The sequence below is a fragment of the Pygocentrus nattereri genome, chromosome 2 (genome assembly GCF_015220715.1).
Source record: "Pygocentrus nattereri isolate fPygNat1 chromosome 2, fPygNat1.pri, whole genome shotgun sequence".
NCBI classification, from domain to species: Eukaryota; Metazoa; Chordata; class Actinopteri; order Characiformes; family Serrasalmidae; genus Pygocentrus; species Pygocentrus nattereri.
In genome coordinates this window covers 21,452,010-21,475,071 of record NC_051212.1, presented here as the reverse complement: position 1 = coordinate 21,475,071, position 23,062 = coordinate 21,452,010, and the positions used below count along the sequence as shown (strand labels likewise).

General features: G+C 41.7%; 1 protein-coding gene and 1 long non-coding RNA gene across 4 annotated transcripts in view; one reads left to right on the top strand and one right to left on the bottom strand.

The window, feature by feature from the left end:
- Nucleotides 1–23,062, bottom strand: part of svep1 (sushi, von Willebrand factor type A, EGF and pentraxin domain containing 1) — a 135,115-nt gene that overhangs the window by 56,264 nt on the left and 55,789 nt on the right. For all 3 annotated transcript variants that reach the window (XM_017718757.2, XM_017718758.2, XM_037534702.1), the window contains exons 4-9: nt 16,890–17,048; nt 15,136–15,315; nt 8,145–8,324; nt 3,802–3,996; nt 1,199–1,317; nt 172–301 (exon numbers count right to left, since the gene is read on the bottom strand). In XM_017718757.2, the coding sequence (XP_017574246.1) occupies nt 172–301; nt 1,199–1,317; nt 3,802–3,996; nt 8,145–8,324; nt 15,136–15,315; nt 16,890–17,048 (963 nt within the window). The remainder of the gene's footprint in view (nt 1–171; nt 302–1,198; nt 1,318–3,801; nt 3,997–8,144; nt 8,325–15,135; nt 15,316–16,889; nt 17,049–23,062) is intronic.
- On the top strand, nt 3,762–21,460 carry LOC119262466. The gene is made up of 2 exons (XR_005129675.1): nt 3,762–3,896; nt 21,002–21,460. It is a non-coding gene; the product is annotated as an uncharacterized LOC119262466 (long non-coding RNA).

Sequence of the window (23,062 nt, the reverse complement as noted above, 5' to 3'; positions counted from 1 at the left end):
CTGGAGCCTAAAATAGAAGGTGGTGGATTTCAGTGAGAAGAAGTGTGAACCCGAAAGGATTATTCAGTATATACTATGGGCTATACAGAAATGGCTGTAACTAATACGCAATTTTTATAATTATCAAAGTTTATGACAGACAATATGAATTTAAAATGAACAGGGACTCACCGATGACTGTGACAGTGAAGGAGCAGTTGGCTTTGTTCCCAGCATGGTCTGTAGCCGTGTAGGTGATGAGCTCTGTGCCAATGGGGAACGGCTGGGCTGGGTTCAGGATGGGTGTCACATGGACAATAACCTGAAAAGTGAACAGAACACTCAGTGTCATTTAACCATAGTTGATTTATTTGATATTGCAAACCACTGTCCAACACCACTCAGTGAATTCCATGCTCAACACATTGACTTCAACTAGACAGTCAGTTACTAGATTTTCTACATTTAAGACTATAAAACAGTTTTTTCCAAACTGATGGGACAGCTATTCAGATTGGTGTTGGATCTGAATTGGACAACATTTCTCAAATATTTGTTGGGCTTGGTTAAGGTCCACAAAGGCTACAGATGGTTTCAGATATTTTTTTTAGGTTTTAGTCTTTTAGGTTTATATATATATAAAATGAGGCCCAGAAAAGCTGGACTGAGTGAAACTGTCAAGGTATGCATAACTATAGCCCTCCATGTCCAAAAGTGGGCACTGCTACTGTAGAGACAAATGTTTTGGTGCCAAACCTTTTCTGATGTACCATGTTAATTCTGTGGACCGTAAAGACATCTGAATCGATGACTCCTTATTTATTAAAGCAATTCAACACTGAGTCACACCATAGTCCAGGTAACAGTTTACACATTTGCAAAAAAAATCATTAGTATTATTAGTATTGCTGTGTTTCCATGTTAATTTTTACTATAAAGAATGTTGGCAGTACATTCATCACTAACTGGTTCCTTCAGACCCCTACACCTCTACCCAGGGCCACCAGTGAAGCGTTTAGCAACATAACAGAATGCCTAATACTGGCAGAGGACAGAAAATGGTAAATCTATGAGATGGTACTAGAGGAGAAACAAATGGGAACATATTGGGATTGTTTTGTTGTCGTTATTTCTAAGGAACTCTTAACAAAAAAGTGAATTAAAAAGAAAAGAAGAAGAGGAAAAGAGGACAACAGATCAGGAAGGAAGAAAAATTAACCTGATCTCCTGAATTATCTCCCACCACTGGTGCACTGAGGGTGACGTTAGATGACCCCTGATGCTCATCGGTGTCTACAATAACATTTCCTGGGCACTGAATCCATGGAGGCTCTGCATCTATGAGTTTCAAATACAACACAACGGTGACATAATTTCAAAAGGAAATAAACAGATGAGCCAAGAAAAGCCAAGCATGTCAGGAGTCACATAAGCTACATGTTTTCATTACAGGGCTGAATGTGGGCTAGGAAATGAGTTCAAACACATGGCGCCATGCCACTATGCTCTGTTACTAATTAGTGATCCAAATGAGTTTCAGTCTTCATGACGCTTTGCATTACCTAATGGATAATTTAACTATCCATACTCTGATCTTACGCCATTTCTGATACGTATACAGTTTATACAGGCCATGGATTACATGATATCATCCAATCTGTTTGGTGGATCAAGGCTTTCTGAGATTGTTCTGTATATGCACTATATGGGGCCATAGGTTTTAGCGTGTTGATCTGGGCTGAGAAGCTTACTGTTCACACAGAAACATTCAGTACATGATCATAGGACTATGTACATTTGTAGGCCACATACATACATCTGAAGTACTGCCCTATTTCAAAATTACACCGAGGGTCCTTCAGACACAGAGACCTTCACAGAATTCTGAGCACTGCCCTATCCTCAACCTCGATCTTTGTATTGCAGGATACTTCATAAACAGAGAAAAGCCCACAGGAGAATGTTTTTAAATGTATTCTTCCCATTTGTTGTGAAAATGATTTTCAGTTCACCACATTAACTGGCAGTAAAAATACAGGATTATAGAATTGGCTGTTAGGAGAGTGTTCTTTCTTTAAATGTTAAGTGTTAGATGACCAGCTCTATTATAAGTGTGTCAGTGTAAGTAATTTGCATTAACTCAACATCAAGGTTAATGTTAACTTGCATTAACTATTTAACTACAACTATAGCTCTCATTATCTGTCTAAGGACAAACAGGGGCATATTCGACTGCCATTTTAATGAGCATCTTATACTGCATCTCAATGGGATAGTGATGGAGAATTAAAATATTTAATTTTCATAGTTTCTACACCAGGGGTGTCCAATCAATATTCCTTGCCAAACACTGGGTATAAACACGATTATAATATTATTGTGTCAGTTAATTTACATAGGGATAAAATCAAAATGTACAGTTTTGTATCCCTGGTGACACAGCACAGAATTTATTTTGAGGCATAGTCCTACAGTGACATCAAATTAGACCAACCAATAGAAAATCATCTAATAGGAATCTGATGATTATGTATCAATAAGGCACTACCAGCATGTTTAGTCTGCAGTGATGGAGGTACCAGCAGAAATGAAAAGTAGGCAGTGTGTTACACTTTTGAGCCACTAGTTTAAAGATCTATCAGAGGAGAAGCCTTCAAACAGCAAGTCAAGCAGCCTGTGTTCTGTCTTTACAGACCAAATACTTTGTAAAGTAACAGGCATTCTGGGTGGGTCTACATCCCCTCTACATGCTAATTTTACAATAAACACATTTGCACCAGGAGAACACAAACAGTGGCACAAACAGGCACGAACACACTGACAGTCATATACACGAACACACGCACATGAATTTATTTAACTCCAATATGGTAAATATAATATAATAATAAATACAATACATTAAATGACCAACTCCAGAACCGAAGTTAAAACAATAAAGAGACATATAGAGATGCCTAACAACTATAAGGCCTAGTAGACCACCAAAAATGTCCCCACATAAACACAAACCAAGAAGCTGATGGTGTTCTCAGAGCTGTGGACTGACTAAAACTAAAGAGTCCAGAACTACTCTTTACTGAATATCTTTGAGATTACATGGACTGTAAGAAGCAGAACATGCAATAAATATCTAAGACTGAACTTTGGAGATGTGATTTCTTTAAAAAAGTAAAAGCAAGTCTCCCAAAAAGAATGGTTGTAATAAAGTTTAATAAAGGCAAAAAGTGGATGTTTAGAGTTAGATTTAGTTGGCTTCTGCGCCACGTTCTGTTAAATATGTTTTTTTGCTTGTCTTGATTTCAGAAAAATGCGTACGCATCTGAACGAAGTGAATTCAAAGTCTTAATATTTTTTTCCACACTCTTCCCACTGATGAATGGAGCAGGTGGAGAGGGCATCTCAGTGATAAAGGCAGACCTAATCAATTCTCCTCCTCCATTAGTTACAGCTCCATGGACTAAAACCATGCATGCTGGATAATGCTGGATGCCTTTAGTTTTGCACGCACTGTGTTTGATGAGTTTCCACTAAGCCTGGTGGGCATTAAAGGGAAAGTTCAGCTAAGTGCCACCGCAGTAAAAGCAGACCACCTGCTGCAGCAAACACATCTGTGGCGTTTAAAAACAGGATCAAAGACAGAACTACACACTAATACACACATATATTTATTTGCATTGACACACAAATATATACACTTTCTCACATGCTCTCACAAACACACAAACACAGAAGCACACTCACGCACGCTCTCAACGATCTCACACAGACGCACACATACACACACCTGTGCACACATATACACACAAAGAGCTCAGTTACCTGCACAGGCGGACTTAAGCAGATTATGGCTCCACTCTCCAGACAGTAGACATCGCGCCTCTGCATTGCCCTGTAGACGGTAACCACGGCGGCAGGTGAGTCTGCAGGTTGCTCCGCTCCGCATGGCTCTTTCTCCACATGCAGGGGGAGACACGCGCATGTGTTTGGGGGATATTATAGGGGGGCAGCGCACCTCTGACAGAGAAAGAGAGAAGAACAGAGAGTTTGAGCACATCCACACACACAAACACATGAAATTCTTTTAGATTATTTTACACTTTACTGTATGTCTGTTTGAGTCGTCTTTTGGCAATGTGTAATGTTCAAGCGTTACTGTTATTTTCAGTTTAAAAGCAGTTATAATTCATTTATACATGATCGTTTACTAACCCATCTTCATCCTTTAGAATTACTCAGGCTGTTGTTACTGTGCTTTTAAGACTGACCTATGTAAATGACCTTTGTTCTGATTGGTCAGGTATTGTGCCCCTGTAACTGTATAGAGTAGGGTGTCAATAGCATGCTTTAAAACTTTTACCAATGTTGAAATTTTACAGCAAAATTTTCACTTCAAAAATAAACACATTTTTCCATCATATGTACTCTTTAATATTCTCAAACTTTGTCAAACTTGTGCAACACAAATTCAGCATTATTTCTTACATGCAGCAAAGCACTCTCACCAGAGAGAAGGAGAGAGAGAGCTGGTGAGGACAGAACAGTCAGGATGACAACTCTAATTACACATATAATCATATATAATTACATGACATAAACATAGACAACTAGAATAACATCTAAATTATAAACATTTGTAACTCTGTCAGAACAGAAACATTTTAAAGAGCCAGGTTTAGGCTGTGATTATTTTCCCCTTAAGAACCGAGTGCAGCTGAAGAAATAGTTTCCATAACATGAAATTGAGACAGACAGAGAAATTGAGAGACAGAGAGAGAGAGAGAGAGAGAGAGAGAGAGAGACTATTACTTAGGCTATTACAGAAACATGGGGTTTCTGAGGTCTTGGACACAGTGTGTATATATATATATATATATATATATATATATATGTGTGTGTGTGTGTGTGTGTGTGTTCTGTATGTTTTTTATGAAAATATCTATATATAAAACCAAATAGTTCCATGTATATTATATGCATGAAAGTATTTATTGGGGCAGTCGTGGGCTGGAGGTTAGGGATCTGGCCCTGTGACCGGAAGGTTGCCGGTTCAATCCCCAGGGCCGACAGTCCATGACTGAGGTGTCCTTGAGCAAGACACCTAACCCCCAACTGCTCCCCGGGCACCGTGGATAGGGCTGCCCACCGCTCCGGGCAAGTGTGCTCACTCCCCCCTAGTGTGTGTGTGCTAACTAGTGTGTATGTGGTGTTTCACTTCATGGATGGGTTAAATGCGGAGGTGGAATTTCCCCGGTTGTGGGATCAAAAAAGTATCACTTATCACTTATATGTAATAAGCAGACTAATATATATTATGCAGAAGTATCTGTGTGTAGGCATGTTGCAATTAAGTTCTTAGCTGATGATTCACTGCCCTATAAGTAATTGAGATGAACAATTTAATTGTCTTTCTTCTTCATTGTATTCAACTGCTAAAGTACAAGCCTAAATCAGCCTAATTGGCCAACAAGCTCTCTTGCTTCCTAGCTGTCGAGTAGACACAGCTCAAGCTCAATGAAACAAACATTACTCGCAGTTAAAGTTGTTAGAGCACTAGTCAGAAGTTAGAACCTTTGTTGGTTTTTTAAGACCCATGTCACGTCTTCATAAATGTGTTTTGTGCTTTCTTTTGTGTACATGTGTTTTGCTCCATCCAGCTGATGACACATACAGTAATTGTGATCAGCTCATATAATTGGGATTATTTTATCATTTTACCATGCCCACCCAAATTCATTACATATACACCCATGGTCAAATGTACCAGTGGCACTTCTCACAAGATCTATTTATCTCTAATGTTATCCACACAGGGCCAAAGAGAGTGCAGGGCAGCAAAAACACACCTGATTATGCATGTTTAATCAGTCTCAGTCTTCAATCAGTTAATTAGCTATTTAGTCAATAAAGTCAGCACAATTTTTGTCCTGAAATTATAGAAAAACAGACTTTCTCTCTCTCTCTCTCTCTCTCTCTCTCTCTCTCTCTCTCTCTCTCTCTCATACACACACACACACACACACACATACAGTCCAGCATAAAGCCTTCATCCAGAACTAAATCTCTCTGGTTCTCTCTGTACTGGTTTGGCTTTGGCTTTAGTGGACAGACTGACGGAATGAAAGCAGTGAACGACAGCACAATTATGAGCACTGAACTCAGCACTGAAACACTTAAGAGCTGCTGCTGAAGCTTTGGTGGACCCAGAAATAGAAGAACAAACAGCAGTGACCACTAGTGGGACATGAATGTCTCTGCTGAGGGACAGTCAGAGAGAGAGAGAGAGAAATAAAACAGCCAAAGACAGCACAAACATGAGCACAGCAATCATCACTAAAACCCTCCAAAACTGCTGCTGCTGCTGAGGTTTTGGTCAGACACTTCAAGCTCATAAACAGAAGAACAAACAGAAAAGGAGGGAAAAGAGTGAGAGAAGGAGAGGCAGAGAGAGAGGGAGAGAAATATGAGGAGTGATAAAGAGCAGAAAGGTTTGGCTGGTTCAGCAGACGTCTGAAGCTTAAAGTGAGAACAGTCAGTGAGTCATAAGAGGTAGAGACTGCTTCTGTGTGAGAGTGCTGATGTATATCTCTCTAGAGGAAAGTAATACAACAGCATTCGTGTTTGTTTGTGTGTGTCTGAGTGGGTACAGTGTGTAGTCTTCATGTTGTGAGTAAAGCCTAATCTACTGCACATGTTTAACCAGAGAGCAGTGAGTATGACTATGAGAGAGAGAGAGTGGAGGAAACTGAGAGGGGCAAGTTGGAGAGAGAGTGAGAAAGGGAGAAGGGGGCAGAAGGTGAGAGGGGAGGAGAGGAAGTTGGAGAGAGGCACATAGAGAGAGAGAGAAACTCACACACACACACACACACACACACACACACACACACACACACACACACACACACACACACACACACACACACACACAGGCTTCCTAAAGTTACATGTACATTAGTCTTGATTCCAGCAGTGATGTCTGGACCTGATTCATTTTCTCTGTGGAATTTCCAAAAGTCCAAAAGTACACAGCTTATGTTAAAATCCTGACTCGTCTTTACACATCAGTTATCTTTGTTCCTCAGTTATTTAATTTAAACCAGCACAGCGTCATATATTATTATTACTTTCATTTTTTTTGTAATTGCTCTTCGCTGGACTGGTGGCCTGTCCTGCCTTCTGCCCAAAGAGTACTGGGATAGGTTCCAGCACCCCCACGATCCAGAAGGATAAGCAGCTTAGATCATTTCTGTGTGTGTGTGTGTATGTGTGATAACTCTTGGCACCCTGACACACCATGCCATCTGTTGGTATCTGCTGAACTCAGCCACTTTGCTATGGAACCTCTCTCACTCTAAATGCACAGTCACTTTAATCTGTACACTGTCAGCAGTTTTCTTAGTCTTTATAGCTGCATTACTAAAATCTATTCCTACTTATCAGTGCACTGACAAACACACTATTTTCTCTACTGCCCTGTGCTCAGTGGTTGTATAGTTGTAGTTATTGCATATTTAGAGAAGAATTAATTTTATAATGCTTGTATAATTTATATTTATGTTATTCATTGTCTGTCTGCTATGTTGGCTGTTGCTCTGTATTAAATTTAGCACCGTGGTGGAAAGAAACCACATTTTGTTCCTCTCTCAACACATCTGCGATGAGATGAAATGACAGTAAAGCTGACTTTGACGTTGACTTTTGACTTTGACCAAACCAGCTGTCAGCTGTGGGGCTATTGAGCACAGGCCACAAGTTTTACAGCATATCCTGCACTGCTGGTGCTAGTCAGTTCTTGTGAGTGCATGCTGGGCTGACAATGCCTCTTGTACAAGGGTTTGCAGTGAGAGAGTGAGAGAGAGAGCGAGAGAGAGATTTCATTGCAAGCTAAGAAAAAAAAAAAACAAATTAGCAAATCAACTAGGCTAATTTAGGTGTGCTTTCTGCAGAGACCTCTGCATAGTGTGCCTATTAGATCACAGTAGATTTAAACTAATTGTTAACAGATTTTTTTATACATACTGTTTTTGCAACAAAAAATGGAACACACACATGTACATTACATCTTTTCATATTTAACAAAGCCGTTTCTTTTATGTAAGAGTGTTACTTCCTTTCAGTGTTACTTCCTTCCCCCCCCCCAGACCTACATAGAGTTTTTAGCTTACCCACACACCGAGGTGGAGGTCCGCTCCACTGTGAGTTTGACAGGCAGGTGAGTTTGGCTCTGCCCTCAAGCCTGTAGCCCTGCTGGCAGCGCACTGTACACTCCAGGCTGTAGGGGGAGCCACCCTCACTGCAGTTCAGTGCACCATGTTGAGGAGGAGACAGCACTGGGCACGAACGCACTGTAGAGAACACACACACCAAAAAGTTATCGGGCTGTAATGTTGAAAGACTTAATGTCAAAATTAGAGCACATAATACATAAATTAGGATAATCAACAACATACTAGGAATGTATGATGATATAGAATCATAGCAATATTGGCAGGTAATTCCTTCACAATATATATGTTGAAATTAGACAAATGTTTAGCTTTTGATCTGATACTACGGCACTAAACTTTTATTCTAAATTATCTGTTCTATTTTATTTTATTCATTTTACTGGATTTTGTAACCCTACATAGATGAAAAAATAAATCTTGTACTTCTCTATAGCCCTAATACAAGTAAATCAGACCCAATTCCTACATTTTATGTATCAGTATTAACATCGGCAGGTATGTATGTGAAAAGTATCATGCAGGAACCGACCCACAATTTCCATATCGAAGCATCTCTATGATATACAGAACAGATGCTGAGAGTAGCAATGCAATTTGGTCAAGGAGGAGCAGAAGGGGAAAAAAGAATAATAGTCAGTTTGGGTGCCTGCTGTGTGTGAGTATGTATGTGTAAGCTGCAAAAGCCTATGTCGACAGGATAAAGGAGAACAGCTTTATGAACCCTGTGCACACACACACTCTCTCACTCACTCACACACACACACACACACACACACACACACACACACACACACACAAAGAGCACTACACACTGGCTGGTGAAGGGGCTGTTATAGATTAGGTTTTCCGCAGGTGATGAAATATGTAGTGAGCTACAGGCCCTCTGAGTCCAAGACTGTATAAAGCATGAACACCATAAAAGCAGTATGTTCTCCTAATGGGAAGCAGGAAGAGACAGATCAAGGTGAGGTCTGAGTGAAATCACACTGCAGAACAGTTCTAACTCTCCCTTTCTGCTACTATTATCAGCAAACTGGTTTAACCTGACTAGGTCCCCTGTGGTATATCCACTATTATAAAACAGATAGTTCTGATCATGAAATCTGATTGACTGAGCTGTGTTCTAAGCCATTGTAAACTACACAATATATGCACATATAACCACCTCACAACAACTGAACTCTGTATTACTGCACAAAGAAATCATTAAAAGTCTCTATTGGTTCCTGGTTATGTGACTTATGGCCAATAATAGCATTTTGTGTTTTCAAATTACATTTTGTAACAGAGGAGTTATTGTAATAAAGTGGCTGTTCTGGTTTGAATGCCCTTTAATCTTTGACCAGAGTGAAGTGGCTAAGCTATAATTTTGCCAGCACACTTTGTTACCCTCATGATGTAGATGCCATGAAGAGATGGCAGACTACATCTACTGATCCTCTCCGCTGTCCTGACTGGAGTTTGCCGCATTGTTGTGAAGTGGAGGAACCATACCAGATGGTTATGGTTGACGTGAGAATGGACTTGATGATCTCTGTGTAGAACTGGATCATCAGGCTCAGCTTGAATTTATTAAGCTGTCTGAGGAAAAACATGCTCTACTGTGTTCTCTGGGCTATGGAGACCGTGTTCCTCTCCCACTTCAGGTCTCTGGATATGGTGGTGGATAGTATGGTGGTTAGGGAGGGAGGATTGCACCTAAAGTCCACCACCATCTCTAGGTCTTTCATATATTGAGCAGCAAGTGGTTGCTGCTACACCTGGAGACCAGCTGCTTGACTTCCTTTCTATGAGCAGACTCATCACCATTGGTTATGAGGCCCACCACACTGGTCTCATCTGTGAATTTGAGGATCTCCACAGCTGCTTCCTTAGAGACACGGTTATTTGTGTAGAGACTGAAGAGAAGGGGTGAGGCACAATAGGCATTTTTAGCAGTGGTGTTACAATGACCCAAAATCTTCCCTTCTCTTGTGGAACAAGTGTCATGCTTTCTGTACTTGGACACTTCTTTCATTAGATTTGCACTGTGAAAGTTATCTGACCGGCCGGCAGTTTCTGTGTGTTGCTTGTGGCGTGTTTGGTGGAATGCAAACAGCAACCATAATGAAAGAACAGAAAACTCTCTGGGAGAGTTGAATGGCTCGCAGTTGACTCTAGACGAGGAGTCCATGGTTTTAAAAGTACTGAGACACCTTTACACCAGCGTTTGTTAAAATAGGAGCATGTTCCTCCTCTCCTGGATTTGCAGGTGATCTCTGTGTCACTGTCCATACTGTGCAGCTAGAAGCTAGGTAGATACAGCATGCTGTCCAGGTTCAGATCAGAAAGGCAGGTCTTCATGAAGCAGAGGGCAGATGCAGTTGAAAAGTCCTTGTTATTTTATTTAGCAGAAGTATTTCTTCCAATTTGTCGAGTAAAGATCACAGATTGGAGAGACAGTTTATGACAATATGAAAATGCCTGTTGCCATTTATATTGTGTGTAAGTTTCATGATTAATTGTCCAGAAAAAAACTAAAATTACTTAGAAAAAGGTCTGGTTCCACTGACTTACGTTAAAAGTAAAGCATGTTTTTTCCTTCTCTTGTAAAGTTATCATTTTGGAGATACAAGGTTTTGCCATGGCATTACTCATGTACTCAATGTGGACAGGCACATGTAAGGTATTATAAATCAAAAATCGACCTTAAAGAATTTATTTTCACTGTTTTATCATCATGGTCATCATCATCATCATCATCATCATCGTTAACTGCTTAATCCAGATAGGATCACGGTAGCAGAAAGCAGAGAATCCCAGATGACCCTGTGCCCCGCAACTTCCTCCAGCTCATTCCCGGGGACCCCAAGCCTCTCCCAGGCCAACTTGGAGATGTAAATCCCTCCTAGGATGACCCCGGGGCCTTATACCGGTAGGCCGTACCTGGTACACCCCCACCTCAGCTGGCTCCTCTCAATGCGGAGAAGTAGCGGCTGTACTCCGAGCTCCTCGTGGATGGCCGAGCTCCTCACCCTATCTAATAGAGTGTAGCCCGCCACCCTGTGAAGAAAGCTCATTTCTGCCACTTGTATTCGCAAGCTTATTCTTTCAGTCATTACCCACAGCTCATTACCATAGGAGAGGGTCGGGATGTAGACCGACCCATAAACAGTGGTTTACCGGACTGTAGTGGTGAAGAGGGAGCTGAGCCAAAGGTAGAGGTAAAGCTCCCTCTTCACCACTACAGTCCGGTACAGTGACCGCATTATTGCTGCCGCCTGTCCCAGCCTCTGGCCGATCTCATGACCCCTCTTCCCATCACTCATGAACAAGACCCCGAGATACTTAAACTCCTCCACCTGGGAGTCCTTTCCCCTTACCTGGAGTGGACATGCTATCCTTTCCCGGGCTAAGACCATGGACTCAAATTTGGAGGTGCTGATCCACATACCAACTGCTTCACACTCAGCTGCAAACCGCTCCAGTGAATGCTGGAGGCATCCATGTGATTCAGCCAAAAGAACAACATTGTCTGCAAATAGCAGAGACGCCACCCTCCGGCCTCCACGTATAATGCCCTCCTGACCTTGGCTATGCCTTGACACCCTGTCCATGAATATCACGAACAGGAGAGGAGACAGGGCACAACCCTGCCAGAGCCCAATGCTAATACTGAAAGGGTCCGGGACCCCATACTCCCAGAGGACCTCCCACAAGATATCTTGGGGAACCTGGTCGTAAGCCTTCTCCAAGTCCACAAAACACATGTAGTCTGGGTTGCGAGAGTGTGAAAAGCTGGTCCATTGTTCCACGGCCAGGACAGAATCCGCATTGTTCCTCCTCAATCTGAGGTTCAACTATCGGTTGGAGTCTCCTTTCCAGCACCTTGGCATAGACTTTCCCAGGGAGGCTGAGTAGTGTGATACCCCGATAGTTGGCACACACCCTCCAGTACCTTTTTTAAAAATGGGGACCAGCACCCTGGTCTTCCAGTCCAAGGCTACTGTTCCTGAGGTCCATGAAATATTGCAGAGGTGCGTCAGCCATGACAGCCCCACAGTATCCAGAACCTTAAGCATCTCCGGACGAATCTCACCCACCCCTGGTGCCTTGCCACTGAAGAGCTTGCAGACTACCTCAGTGACCTCCACCTGGGAAATGGAGCTTGACACGCCAGATGCTTCCGGCCCTGACTCCTGTGAGGGAGGCGTGTCTCCCGGATTAAGGGGTTCTTCAGAGTGCTCCTTCCACCGACCGACAATATCCTCATTTGAAGTCAGAGTTTCTCCACCCTTGCCGAATATAGCATGGACACAGCCACCCCGACCACTCCTGAGTCACCGGACAGTTGTCCAGAACCTCCTTGAAGCCAACTGAAAGTCTTTATCCATGGCTTCACCAAACACCTCCCACGCCCTGGATTTTGATTCTGCCACCATTGCGGCTGTCACCTTTTTCGCCTATTGGTACCTCTCTGCCCTGAGTCGGGAGTCCTTCGGGCCATCCAGTCCCTAAAGGCCTCTTTCTTCAGCTTGATGGCCTGCCTCACCACTGATGTCCACCGGGGGTTCTTGGGTTACCGCCCCCACAAGCTTTTGGCCACAGCTATGCCTGGCACCTTCCACAATGGAGGTTTTGAACAGGATCCATTCAGACTCCATGTCCCCTACCTCCCCCGGGACATGAGAAAAGCTCTCCCAGAGGTGGGAGTTGAAATCATTCCGAACAGGGGCCTCCAACAGTTGTTCCCAGCACACCCTCAATTTTCACTTGGGCCTACTGGGTCTGACCATCAGTTTTCCTTACCATCTGATCCAACTCACCACAAGATGGTGATCAATTGACAGCTCAGCACCACTCTTTACCTGAGTGTCCAGAACATACGGTCCCAAGTCAGATGAAATGACAACAAAGTTGATCATTGACCTCTGACCCAAGGAGCTCTGGTACCATGTACACTTATGAACATCCTTGTGTTCAAATTTGGTGTTTTTTATGGACAATCCATGCCTGGCACAGAAGTCCAATAACAATTCACCATTCTGGTTTATATCAGGCAGGCCGTTTTTCCCAGTCACACCTCTCCAGGTCTCCCAGTCATTGCCAACACGAGCATTGAAGTCCCACAGTAAGACTATGGAGTCTGTAGGCAGGACCCTTTCCAGAACCCTGCCCACTCACTCCAAGAAGGCCGAATACTCTGACCTGTTGTTTGGTGCATAAGCATACACAACAGTCAGAGTTTTCCCCTCTGAGGAAAATTCACATCGAGGCGACTCTCTCGTCTACCGGGACAAACTCCAACTGCATAGCTGCAACGGACTTATGAGTATCCCCACTCCCGCCCGGCGGCTCTCACCCTGTGCAACCCCTGAGTAGGAGAGGGACAAACCCCTATCAAGGAGATTGGTTCCAGAGCCAACACTGTGGGTGGAGGTGAGCCCAACTATATCTAGTTGGTACCTCTCAACCTCCCACACAAGCTACAGCTCATTCCCCCCTAGTGAGGTTACATTCCACGTGCCAAGAGCCAGTTTCTGCCACAAGGGCCCCCCTGCAATCTCCCACTGTCTATGCCGCACTGCACTGCTTCCCCATGCTGGACCTTGCGGGTGGTGGGCCCACATGGTCCCCCCACGTTGCCTCTTCGGGCCGAGCCTGGCTGGGTTACCTGGGCTGCCCGGCCACCAGGTGCTCATCGGGGGATACGACCCCCAGGCCTGGCTCCAGGGGTAGGTCCTGGTGACCCTATCCCGGGCAGGGTTCACGGTATTTTGTGCCTGTTTTTAATTTTTTGGATCGTATTAGTCTGAGTCTTCATTCCAGACCTGTTCGTCCTGGGAGACCCTACCGGGAGCATATTGCTCCTGGCGACTTAGCTCTGAAGATCCAGACCACACAAGCCCTTCCGCCACGACAAGGCCCCGATCCAGGAAGGGCTGTTTTATCATGGTCACATGGTCAACATTATGTATAAAGACCCAGAAGACACATGTAGGTTAATGGTCATAAATGAAATGGCTACATTTGCGTTGAAGACATCGCAGCCCCACGACATAGTTGCATGTTTTATTAACATATGCACACTCTACACACGTAAATGCTGAGAACTTTTCTTAAGACCATCTTTCATATGAAATTTAAGTATGTTTTTTTATAAATGAGGCCAAATGTATCCATGCTGAAAAAACAAAACAGCATAGATCAGTTTGCATTCCATGCTGTTCTCAGCTGGTCTATGCTGGTTTATGCTGATCTAGCTCTGGTCTGGTGCTGATTTAGTTGGTCACCTAGCATGTACATGCTGATTAACCAGTACAGCAGCATCCAAATCATGACATATGTTGGGTTGTGGTGATCAGCATATTAACTTCCATTACTGCTGACCAGTATACCAGCAGCCAAAACACAACATATTGTAGCATCAGGGTTTCTCTAAAGAGAATATGCACCACCACAATATGCAGGTTTTTCTTGTGACTACCCTTGCTAGGCTGTTCTGGTTTGTCTAGCAGAGAAATTATGGAAAAAAAGAAAAATTCTTGAAACCTTCAAATATTGAGAGGTGTCTATGAACATTTGGATGCTACTATAAATAATTACACAGCCAACATAGTACAAGATCAGAGTGGCCATTTCTGACAATTAACATTTCAAACAGCCCTTATCTAAACTGACAAGGATGAAATAGGGCATAGATACATGGTGAGGACATGTCCTCTGTGTAAATGATGACTATGATTATGGGAAAGTATATTTCTGCAGAGTATGCAGGAAAATGTATTATAACAGCATTTGAGGAAAATGTGCACACACATCAATTTCCAGATCAAGTGTTCTCAGTACTGAACAGTCAGTGTGTGTCTGTGTGTGTGGGTGTGTGTATATGTGTGTGTGTGTGTGTGTGTGTGTGTGTGTGTGTGGGTGTGGGTGTGTTTAGTCTGACCTGTGCAGATGGGTGGAGCTCCAGACCAGGTGCCATCTGCCTGGCACAGTCTGATACTGTTGCCCTGCAGCTCATAGCCTGGCATACAGCGCACACCACATGCTGAGTTATACTGATTATTACACACGTTCTGGATGAAGAAACCATTCTCTGGAGGAGAGAGGGCCTCACACATCACAGCTACAGAGAGAGAGAGACATTTTGGACATTTTTGCTCATTAGTCTCACACACAGATTATTGATTATACAATACATTATGTGTATTAATGATAATTTCCCTGATTTACAAAGCAGTGCATTTTACCATAGTTGTATGAATGGACAAGGTAAGCTCCAGAATGTTTTCAGTGGATTCAAATGTACACAGAATGTATTTAATACATTCAAAATTCAATAATAATATTCATCATGTGAATATACATCAAATATACAGTCAGTGGTCCTACTTCATCCATGGTTGTAGCCTCTTGTTCTTGCTTTCACACAACTCGTGTTAAAGCTTTGCGACTGCCTTTATTTTGATTTATGCATAGGTCTGCAGTGAGTACTATTCAGTATAGGTATGACAAAGGTCACTTTAAAAGCCATTTAAAAGCTGTATTTGAATGAGAGGGCTGCAATCATGGACTCTGTCATAGCAACATACAGCAAATGCACCGCAGCTAAGCTTTAGCCTGGAACTACTATGGATAATTAGGAGCTGTAACAGCCCTGGTAAACATAAATCAAGAAAAGTAGCTTATTCTCATGTGAAAAAAAGCAACATACACTTATCAACCTTTTTATTACACCTTACATTGTTGGTACACTTTGTAGGTGCTATAGATTATTTATACATGCAGACATAGCCTGGCATATTAAATAATCTACAGAGCCAGGCTATGTCTTTCTGGCTATGTCTGGCACAACAGGCTATGCTATTATTTCATTACTATGTTTGTGTGACTTCGGGATTAACAGTTATCCACTAGACAAATATTCTCTATTCATTAATGGTCCTATGGTAGTCCCTTTCCATTGATAGAAGGGGTAGAAAGTGTATGAGTAATTGTGCAGCCATGGGTGCAGTAAACCTGCAGAGGGTGCCTAATTTGGTAGATGTTTCTGATGAAATAGCCACTTAGCGCATATACAAGGTGAGTTAGTTATGCATAATAGATGAATAAAAATGAATCACGTCATGTATATACACTCAGTGGCCACTTTATTCAACTTGGTTCAATTTCTTGTTAACACAAATAGCTAATCAGCCAATCACATGGCTGTAACTCAATGCATTTAGGCATGTAGAGGTGGTCAAGACAACTTGCTGAAGTGCAAACCGAGTATCAGAATGGGGAAAGATGATTTAAGTGACTTTAGGTGCCAGACAGGCTGGTCTGAGTATCCGTTTCAAAAACTGCTGATCTGCTAGGATTTTCACGCACAACCATCTCTAGGGTTTACAGAGAACGGTCCGAAAAAAAAAAGAGAAAATATCCAGTGAGTGGCAGTTGTGTGGATGAAAATGCCTTGTTGATACGAGAGGTCAAAGGAGAATGGGCAGACTTTTTCGAGATGATAGAAAGGCAACAGTAACTCAAATAACCAACCAAAATCTCTGAGCAATGTTTCCTTGGTGAACACCTTGTTGAAAGTGTGCCATGAAGAATTAAGGCAGTTCTGAAGGCAAAAGGGCATCCAACCTTTTACTACAGTTTATTACTGTGCCTAATAAAGTGGCCAGTGAGTGTACATCATCATTAGGTGTGTACCTTGGCAGGTGTTGTTGTGCAGTGTGTATCCGTCTTTACACACACAATCACTGATGTCTGTGCTGCCAGGCCTTGAGGTGTGCTGAGGTTTAGGACATGGCAAACATGTCCCTATACCACCTGGCGCTGCCTCAGGCTTGTATGTACCTGGTGGACATGCTACAAAGAGAAAGAGAGAGAGAGAGAGAGAGAGAGAGAGAGAGAGAGAGAGAGAGAGAGACAGCAGAGAGAGATAGAGAGAGAGAGAGAGAGAGAGAGAGAGAGAGAGAGAGAGAAGTTAAACTCGATAACACAATATACTTGCAAGGCATAGTTCAAAAACACTGCAATAATGTTAATGCTATTCTGAAAATCAAACAAAAAAAGAAAAAAAGGTCTTAATATGTTCTATGCTACATGTTACATACATACATGTTCACTATAATGAGATACAGCTTATATGTCTTTTATGGGGCTGTAAACAGTTGTAATAAAATGTAAAATGGATGGTTGAGACAGACAAAGGAATGGAGAAGACTTTGTAAAGAAGGTTTGTAAAGTGTTAAATATTGAGGACACGACTGTGATGCAATGCTACTGCAACCTTTAATGCATCTAACACCAGACACATTGTATAAGTTGGCAACTACAGCTAAATGACCAGAATTCCTGAGATTTCCAGAGGCTTTGCAAATCAAATGCATCAATGGAACTTTGCAAGTTTTTTGTAGGAGAAATTGCCGGAAAAATGACCAAGAATGTGCCCTCTCTTTGTCAAACTGACCTCACATCTCTTCATGTGAAAATATCAAAGGCATTTCTCTTAAGTGGGTTTGAAGAAAAAAAAAAAACAGTCCGCCACAATCAATGGCTTTACTGTAGCATCTGGCTAGATGTTGTGGCCCAGTCAAAGTGCAGGAAACGTTGGTTGTACCTAACGTCTCAGACTAAAGGTCCATTCAGTGCAGGACCTAATGAAGCACACATATGTTCAAAATGTTTATTTCCTGCATCACTTCAAAATCCAAGCTACTCTTTTCTCCTTCTCATTATTGCTATGGCAAGGGCCAGCCGTTGCCAGGGGAGATGCATCTTAGTGCCAACAAACACTCATTCCCCACCTAAACGGTTTGGGTCGGCCAAACACTGTGAGCTGCCCATTCAGTTCATCTGGCACCACGACAGCTCTGGCAAAAAACAACCAACATCAAACACATCATACACCAGAGTGATCTAAATGACTCTGCTGCAGCCAGATGAGGGACTCTGAGCTGATAGTTTAGGTGGTTACTTAGACAACCTTCAATTTGGTCCTGGCTTACACAACATCTGTATGATGTTAAGTGTAAAGGTTTTGTTCCTCAATCCAGGCGCTCTGGCATCCACCTATAGCTTAATTTCAAAGTTTTGCAGGAAGCCTAGTTATTTTAATGTGAATAATGTTTTGCTGGTTGTGAAACAGAGGAAGTAGTGTGCCGGGGTGAGCTGGTTTTAATGACTGGCAGTAGTGGATACTGACTCAGGCCTGGAGATTATGTACACATAGTAGAGGTGTTATGCATATTAATATACATTTTTTTCAATACAGGGGTGTTGTGGTACAATACACACTGTGAATGAGTGTATGATGAATAGAACTACATTTTAAGTTATATAAGTGTAATGCTGGGTTGATGAGCCAGACACTCACAGAAATAAAATAACCCATAAGGTTTATTAAAATGAAGATTAACTAAAGGAACAGAGTTTACACCATCAGGTCAAAAATAAGAGCAGCAAAACACGATACACAGAAAACATCTAAGTAGATAAACAACCGAGGACCACAACCAAGGAGCCAATAAATGTGTAACCTGAGCTAAAGGGGTAAATCTGAAAAACGATAATGAGAAACAAAACAAGGCCATAACAGTACAACAAGAAAACAAGAGGAAGGCTTGGTGTATCACTGATGAAACAGATAATACTTCACAAAAACAATGAAAAAGACAGGCATAGGCACACAAGCAAACGTGTGAAAGCAATTCAGGTGACTTATCAAAATAATTTTTAAACCGAATAGTTCAGCAACTGAACAGTTCAGTTGCTTGTTACTACTTGAAGTCATTTTAGGTTGATCCATGTTTTACAGTGTAAGAAAATAAATAAATAAAATGTGAAAGAAAATAAATGTTAAGAAAAGTTGCCATGACTTTAGATGTATCACAGAGAGACAGACAGACAGACAGACAGACAGACAGACAGATAGATAGATAGATAGATAGATAGATAGATAGATAGATAGATAGATAGATAGATAGATAGATAGATAGATAGAGCATGAAGACAAAAATGAGGAAGCAGAAAAGGGGTAAGAGAGCAAGGAGAGAGAGAAGAGTGTAGGAACAGAACAGGAAGAGAGAGGGAGACAGAGAGAGAAGAGAGCAAAAGGAGAAAACAGCAATGACAGAATGAGAGCAGGAAGAGAGGGAGAGAAAAGGAAGAGAGATCGAGAGAAAGACAGAGAGGGAAAGAGAGTAGGAAGAGTGAAAGAGCAACAAAGAGAGCAAGAAGAGCGAGAGGTGAAGAGAGAGAAGCAGCAGCAGATACAGATAGAGGGAGAGAGAGAGACAGAAAGTAAAAGAGCAACAGAGAGAGCAGGAAGAGTGACAGAAGAAGAGAGAAAGGCAAACGTTATAGAGAGCAGGAAAGAAAAGGAAAGAAAATAATGGAAAAAGAAAATGTGAGAGAGAAGAGGAAAAGAGAAACAGAGAGAGACAGGAGAGTGAAAGAGCAACAGAGAGAAGGTAAAGAGAGAGTAAAAGGAGGAGAGAGCAAGAAGAGTGAAAGAGAGAGAGAAAGAGAGAGAGAGAGAGAGAGAGAGAGAGAGAGATGACCAGAAAGGGACAGAAAAGGACAAATTGAGATAAAAAGAAACAGATGGTGGAGTGTGACATCAGAAAAGAGAGACAGATGGGAAAGTTCATGACTGACAGATACAGAGAGACAGACAGAGAGATATAACGCCAAAGGAAGAGACAGGCAATGAGAAAATTGTGTCTGCATGTGAACCAAAAGCAGACAGATGGAGACGGGTGGGACGGGAAAGAGAGCGCAGAAAGAATGAAAGACAACAAGAAGAATGATGGATTACCTCATAAAAAAGAAAGAGAAAAGTAAAACGCAGGAAAAAGTTCATGAACAAATGTGTTGGAGAGAAAGAAGCACGCTTTATCTTCCTGTGACAACTTCATAGGCGTAGTGTGTGAAAAGTGTGAAGATGAACACAGTCTAGAGTCTAGAGACTGATCATAAACTCAGACCAAAGAGTCTCATTAGAAGCGGGACCTTTAAAAAGTACACAAATAGAAATTTAAACTCTTTTTATTAAATTACTAGATATTTTATTACCTGTATCATGGAAAACTGAAATTTCCAGGGTTTTTTTTTTTTTTTTTACAAAAGTGTTTGATGTAGTACATTAACACTGTTACATGCTTCAAGACAGTTCACATCCCAGTCCATACAATTCGTATTTGGAAACTTGTTTGCAAAACAATCCACGTTTTTTGTGATGTCACACAAAGCATCACATGTATATGTACCTATTCAGCTTACAGCAGATTAGCTCTGCCCATTCACACAGAAGTGACACAGAGTGTTTCAGCCCAGGCTGCTTTTTGAATTAGGCACAATACAGGATGGCCAATAAGAACAGGTGTCATTTACATGCATCAGTAAAGGCACAGTAATAAAAACAGCCTGTTTATTTCTAAGAAATAAAGAAATGCTGAACATGGTCATGTAAAAGTCAATTATGATGGTCCTCAAGGGCAAAAATAAAATATAAGAAAACATTACAAAACAAACTGCCTGTCCAAAGTTTGGGTTCACCTTGTCTTCTTTTGAAAAATCTTCACTGCTATTCTTTAATTGAAGAAGAAAATAAGGTTTTGTTAACATAAACCGGCTAGTTGTATGTAAATCAGCTAGTTTGCATGTAATTTGTAAAGGTTGATGTTCAACAAAGCATCTGGTAGGGAGCTTTCTTTTGCAAACTATTTTAAAAGTTAATATTGAAACTCTCTTGGCTTGAAGGTAGTTTAAAGAAGAAAGCACCTGATTGTTGCTGATTGTTTGTGTCCCTCTCCCAGGAGACTCGACCTGGACTCTCCTTGGCTCTGACCACACTTCTCCTGTCCCACACACCTGCAGTTCCTTTTGGACTCATTAAAATCGCTTTGTTTCCACCACGTGTTTGAGAAGACTCTGTGTTTGTCACTTGAGTTGTGCTATTGTGCTTGGTTTTCCTTGGTTTTGATCCCTGTTACTCTCTTCGTTGTTTCTGAATATGGATATCCAGCTTTCCCCCTCCCTGCTTGTGTGTTAATGAATACTGAAATGCCCCTAATAAAGTCACTTCACGCTTGCAACCTGCCTGAGCCCCACATTACAGTTCATCACTATTATGCTTTGTATGTACATGAATACTTTTGTTACTTTGATGAATTGAATGTGAATTTTATTTTGTTTAGTTAAACCATCCTTATGCTCCTCTCAACCTTTCTTTATTATCATGAATGACATCCTAATAAATGGTCACCCTATCAGGACTTTTGATTGTTCAGTCTGTTTCTATCAGTGCAAGTGCATTAATAGAGAAATTTGGTACTAGGTGTCCCAAAACATTAGATGAGTAGCATATTTACACAAGACCACTCCTAACCTTGTAGTGACACTAATGTGTGTAAGACTGTGCCTGATATATTTATACCACACACTACAATGCAACTGCCATGTCAGTGTCACTGCTGTGCTGAGAAAAGTCCACCTGCCAAATAATATGTGGTCCATAGCAGTCTTGTGATAAGTAACTTTCTGATAATGGATGAGGTAGAGGAGGGCTGATAAATTACACAGCAATGGATGGACAATATAGTGGACCTATAATGCAGTGTGTGGAAGTACAAGGCAGGCATTTGTGATGAAGTGGACAGTGGGCGCATAGTGTGAAGGCCAGTCGATACTCTGAGTGAAAGCACTTCTAAAACAAATCAGCAGTACACAATGCTAAAAATGTATCCCAAAGTTTTTTTTTAACAGGATCTCTATATTTCCTCCTCTTTAATTCTTTAGGCCTTTTAGGCTTGAGGCTTTCTTACATCTCAACAGGAACCCCTGGCCAGGGCCATCAGCAGTAATGACACACTACACTACACACCACACTACAGTTACCCACGCAGAGTTTAGCAGAGGTTCTCTCTTTCTGGAGACATCAACTAGTTTTACTGCAATTCTGCAATGTTTAAGCTCAGAAATGATAAAACTGCAGCTATGACCTAATCTGACAGCAGCTGTGTGCCACCTTTGGATGGATAAACTTTTGACACCAGCAAAGGAAGCAGGTTCCAGATGAGTCTTTTAGACTAGCATTGGTGCTAATTGCAATCTGGAGCACTGCTGGCCAGCTGTGTGTCGCATAACTCTGAGGTAATGAGCTTCAAACCCTCACTTCCTCCCGGAAACCCACAACTGAGGGAGAAAACAGAGAGAAAAGAGCTGACCCAGAGCACAGCAAAGCAGAGGGACTAAAATACCCTGTGGATGATGGAGAGATGGAGAGTGCTAGTAGGCCTTTAACAGTTGAGTGATTGTGCAGGACATGCATTCGGTTCCAGCACTTCCTCCGCGCTGTCATAAAAGCTGAACCCTTCAGAAAGGATATGGACTAATAGTTCCATCTTGTATTTATCTCTTCACCAAAGGGTTAGAAGCTGGAGTTTGCCAGCTATAACAAAAGCATGAGATAACTTGATATTAATTAGCTTAGATTTTTAGCTCATATAAACAGGCAGAGAAATGCAGTTGAATGTTTGCATTCTATACTTCACCTCAATTTTATTAAAAAAAATAAAAATAAAAAAAGCTATTGGCAAAACTGCTAGGTTCTTACAACTGCTTTGTGCTTCAAGCTGCTAGCATGGCTCTGCACATCCTTCACACAACTAAAATCAATAGAAAATTATTTTTCAGATTATTAGAAAATGTGGATAAAAAAGGAATAGATTTTTATTTAAGAACTGCAAATTTTGGAAATTTACAGATGGTTTGCAATTCTGGTCACAACCGTGCAGTTGACATTAGCTAATCTCACTCTCTATCTGGTTAAATAAAACTAGTTATAAACTGTAATGTAACTTGACACAATGAATTTT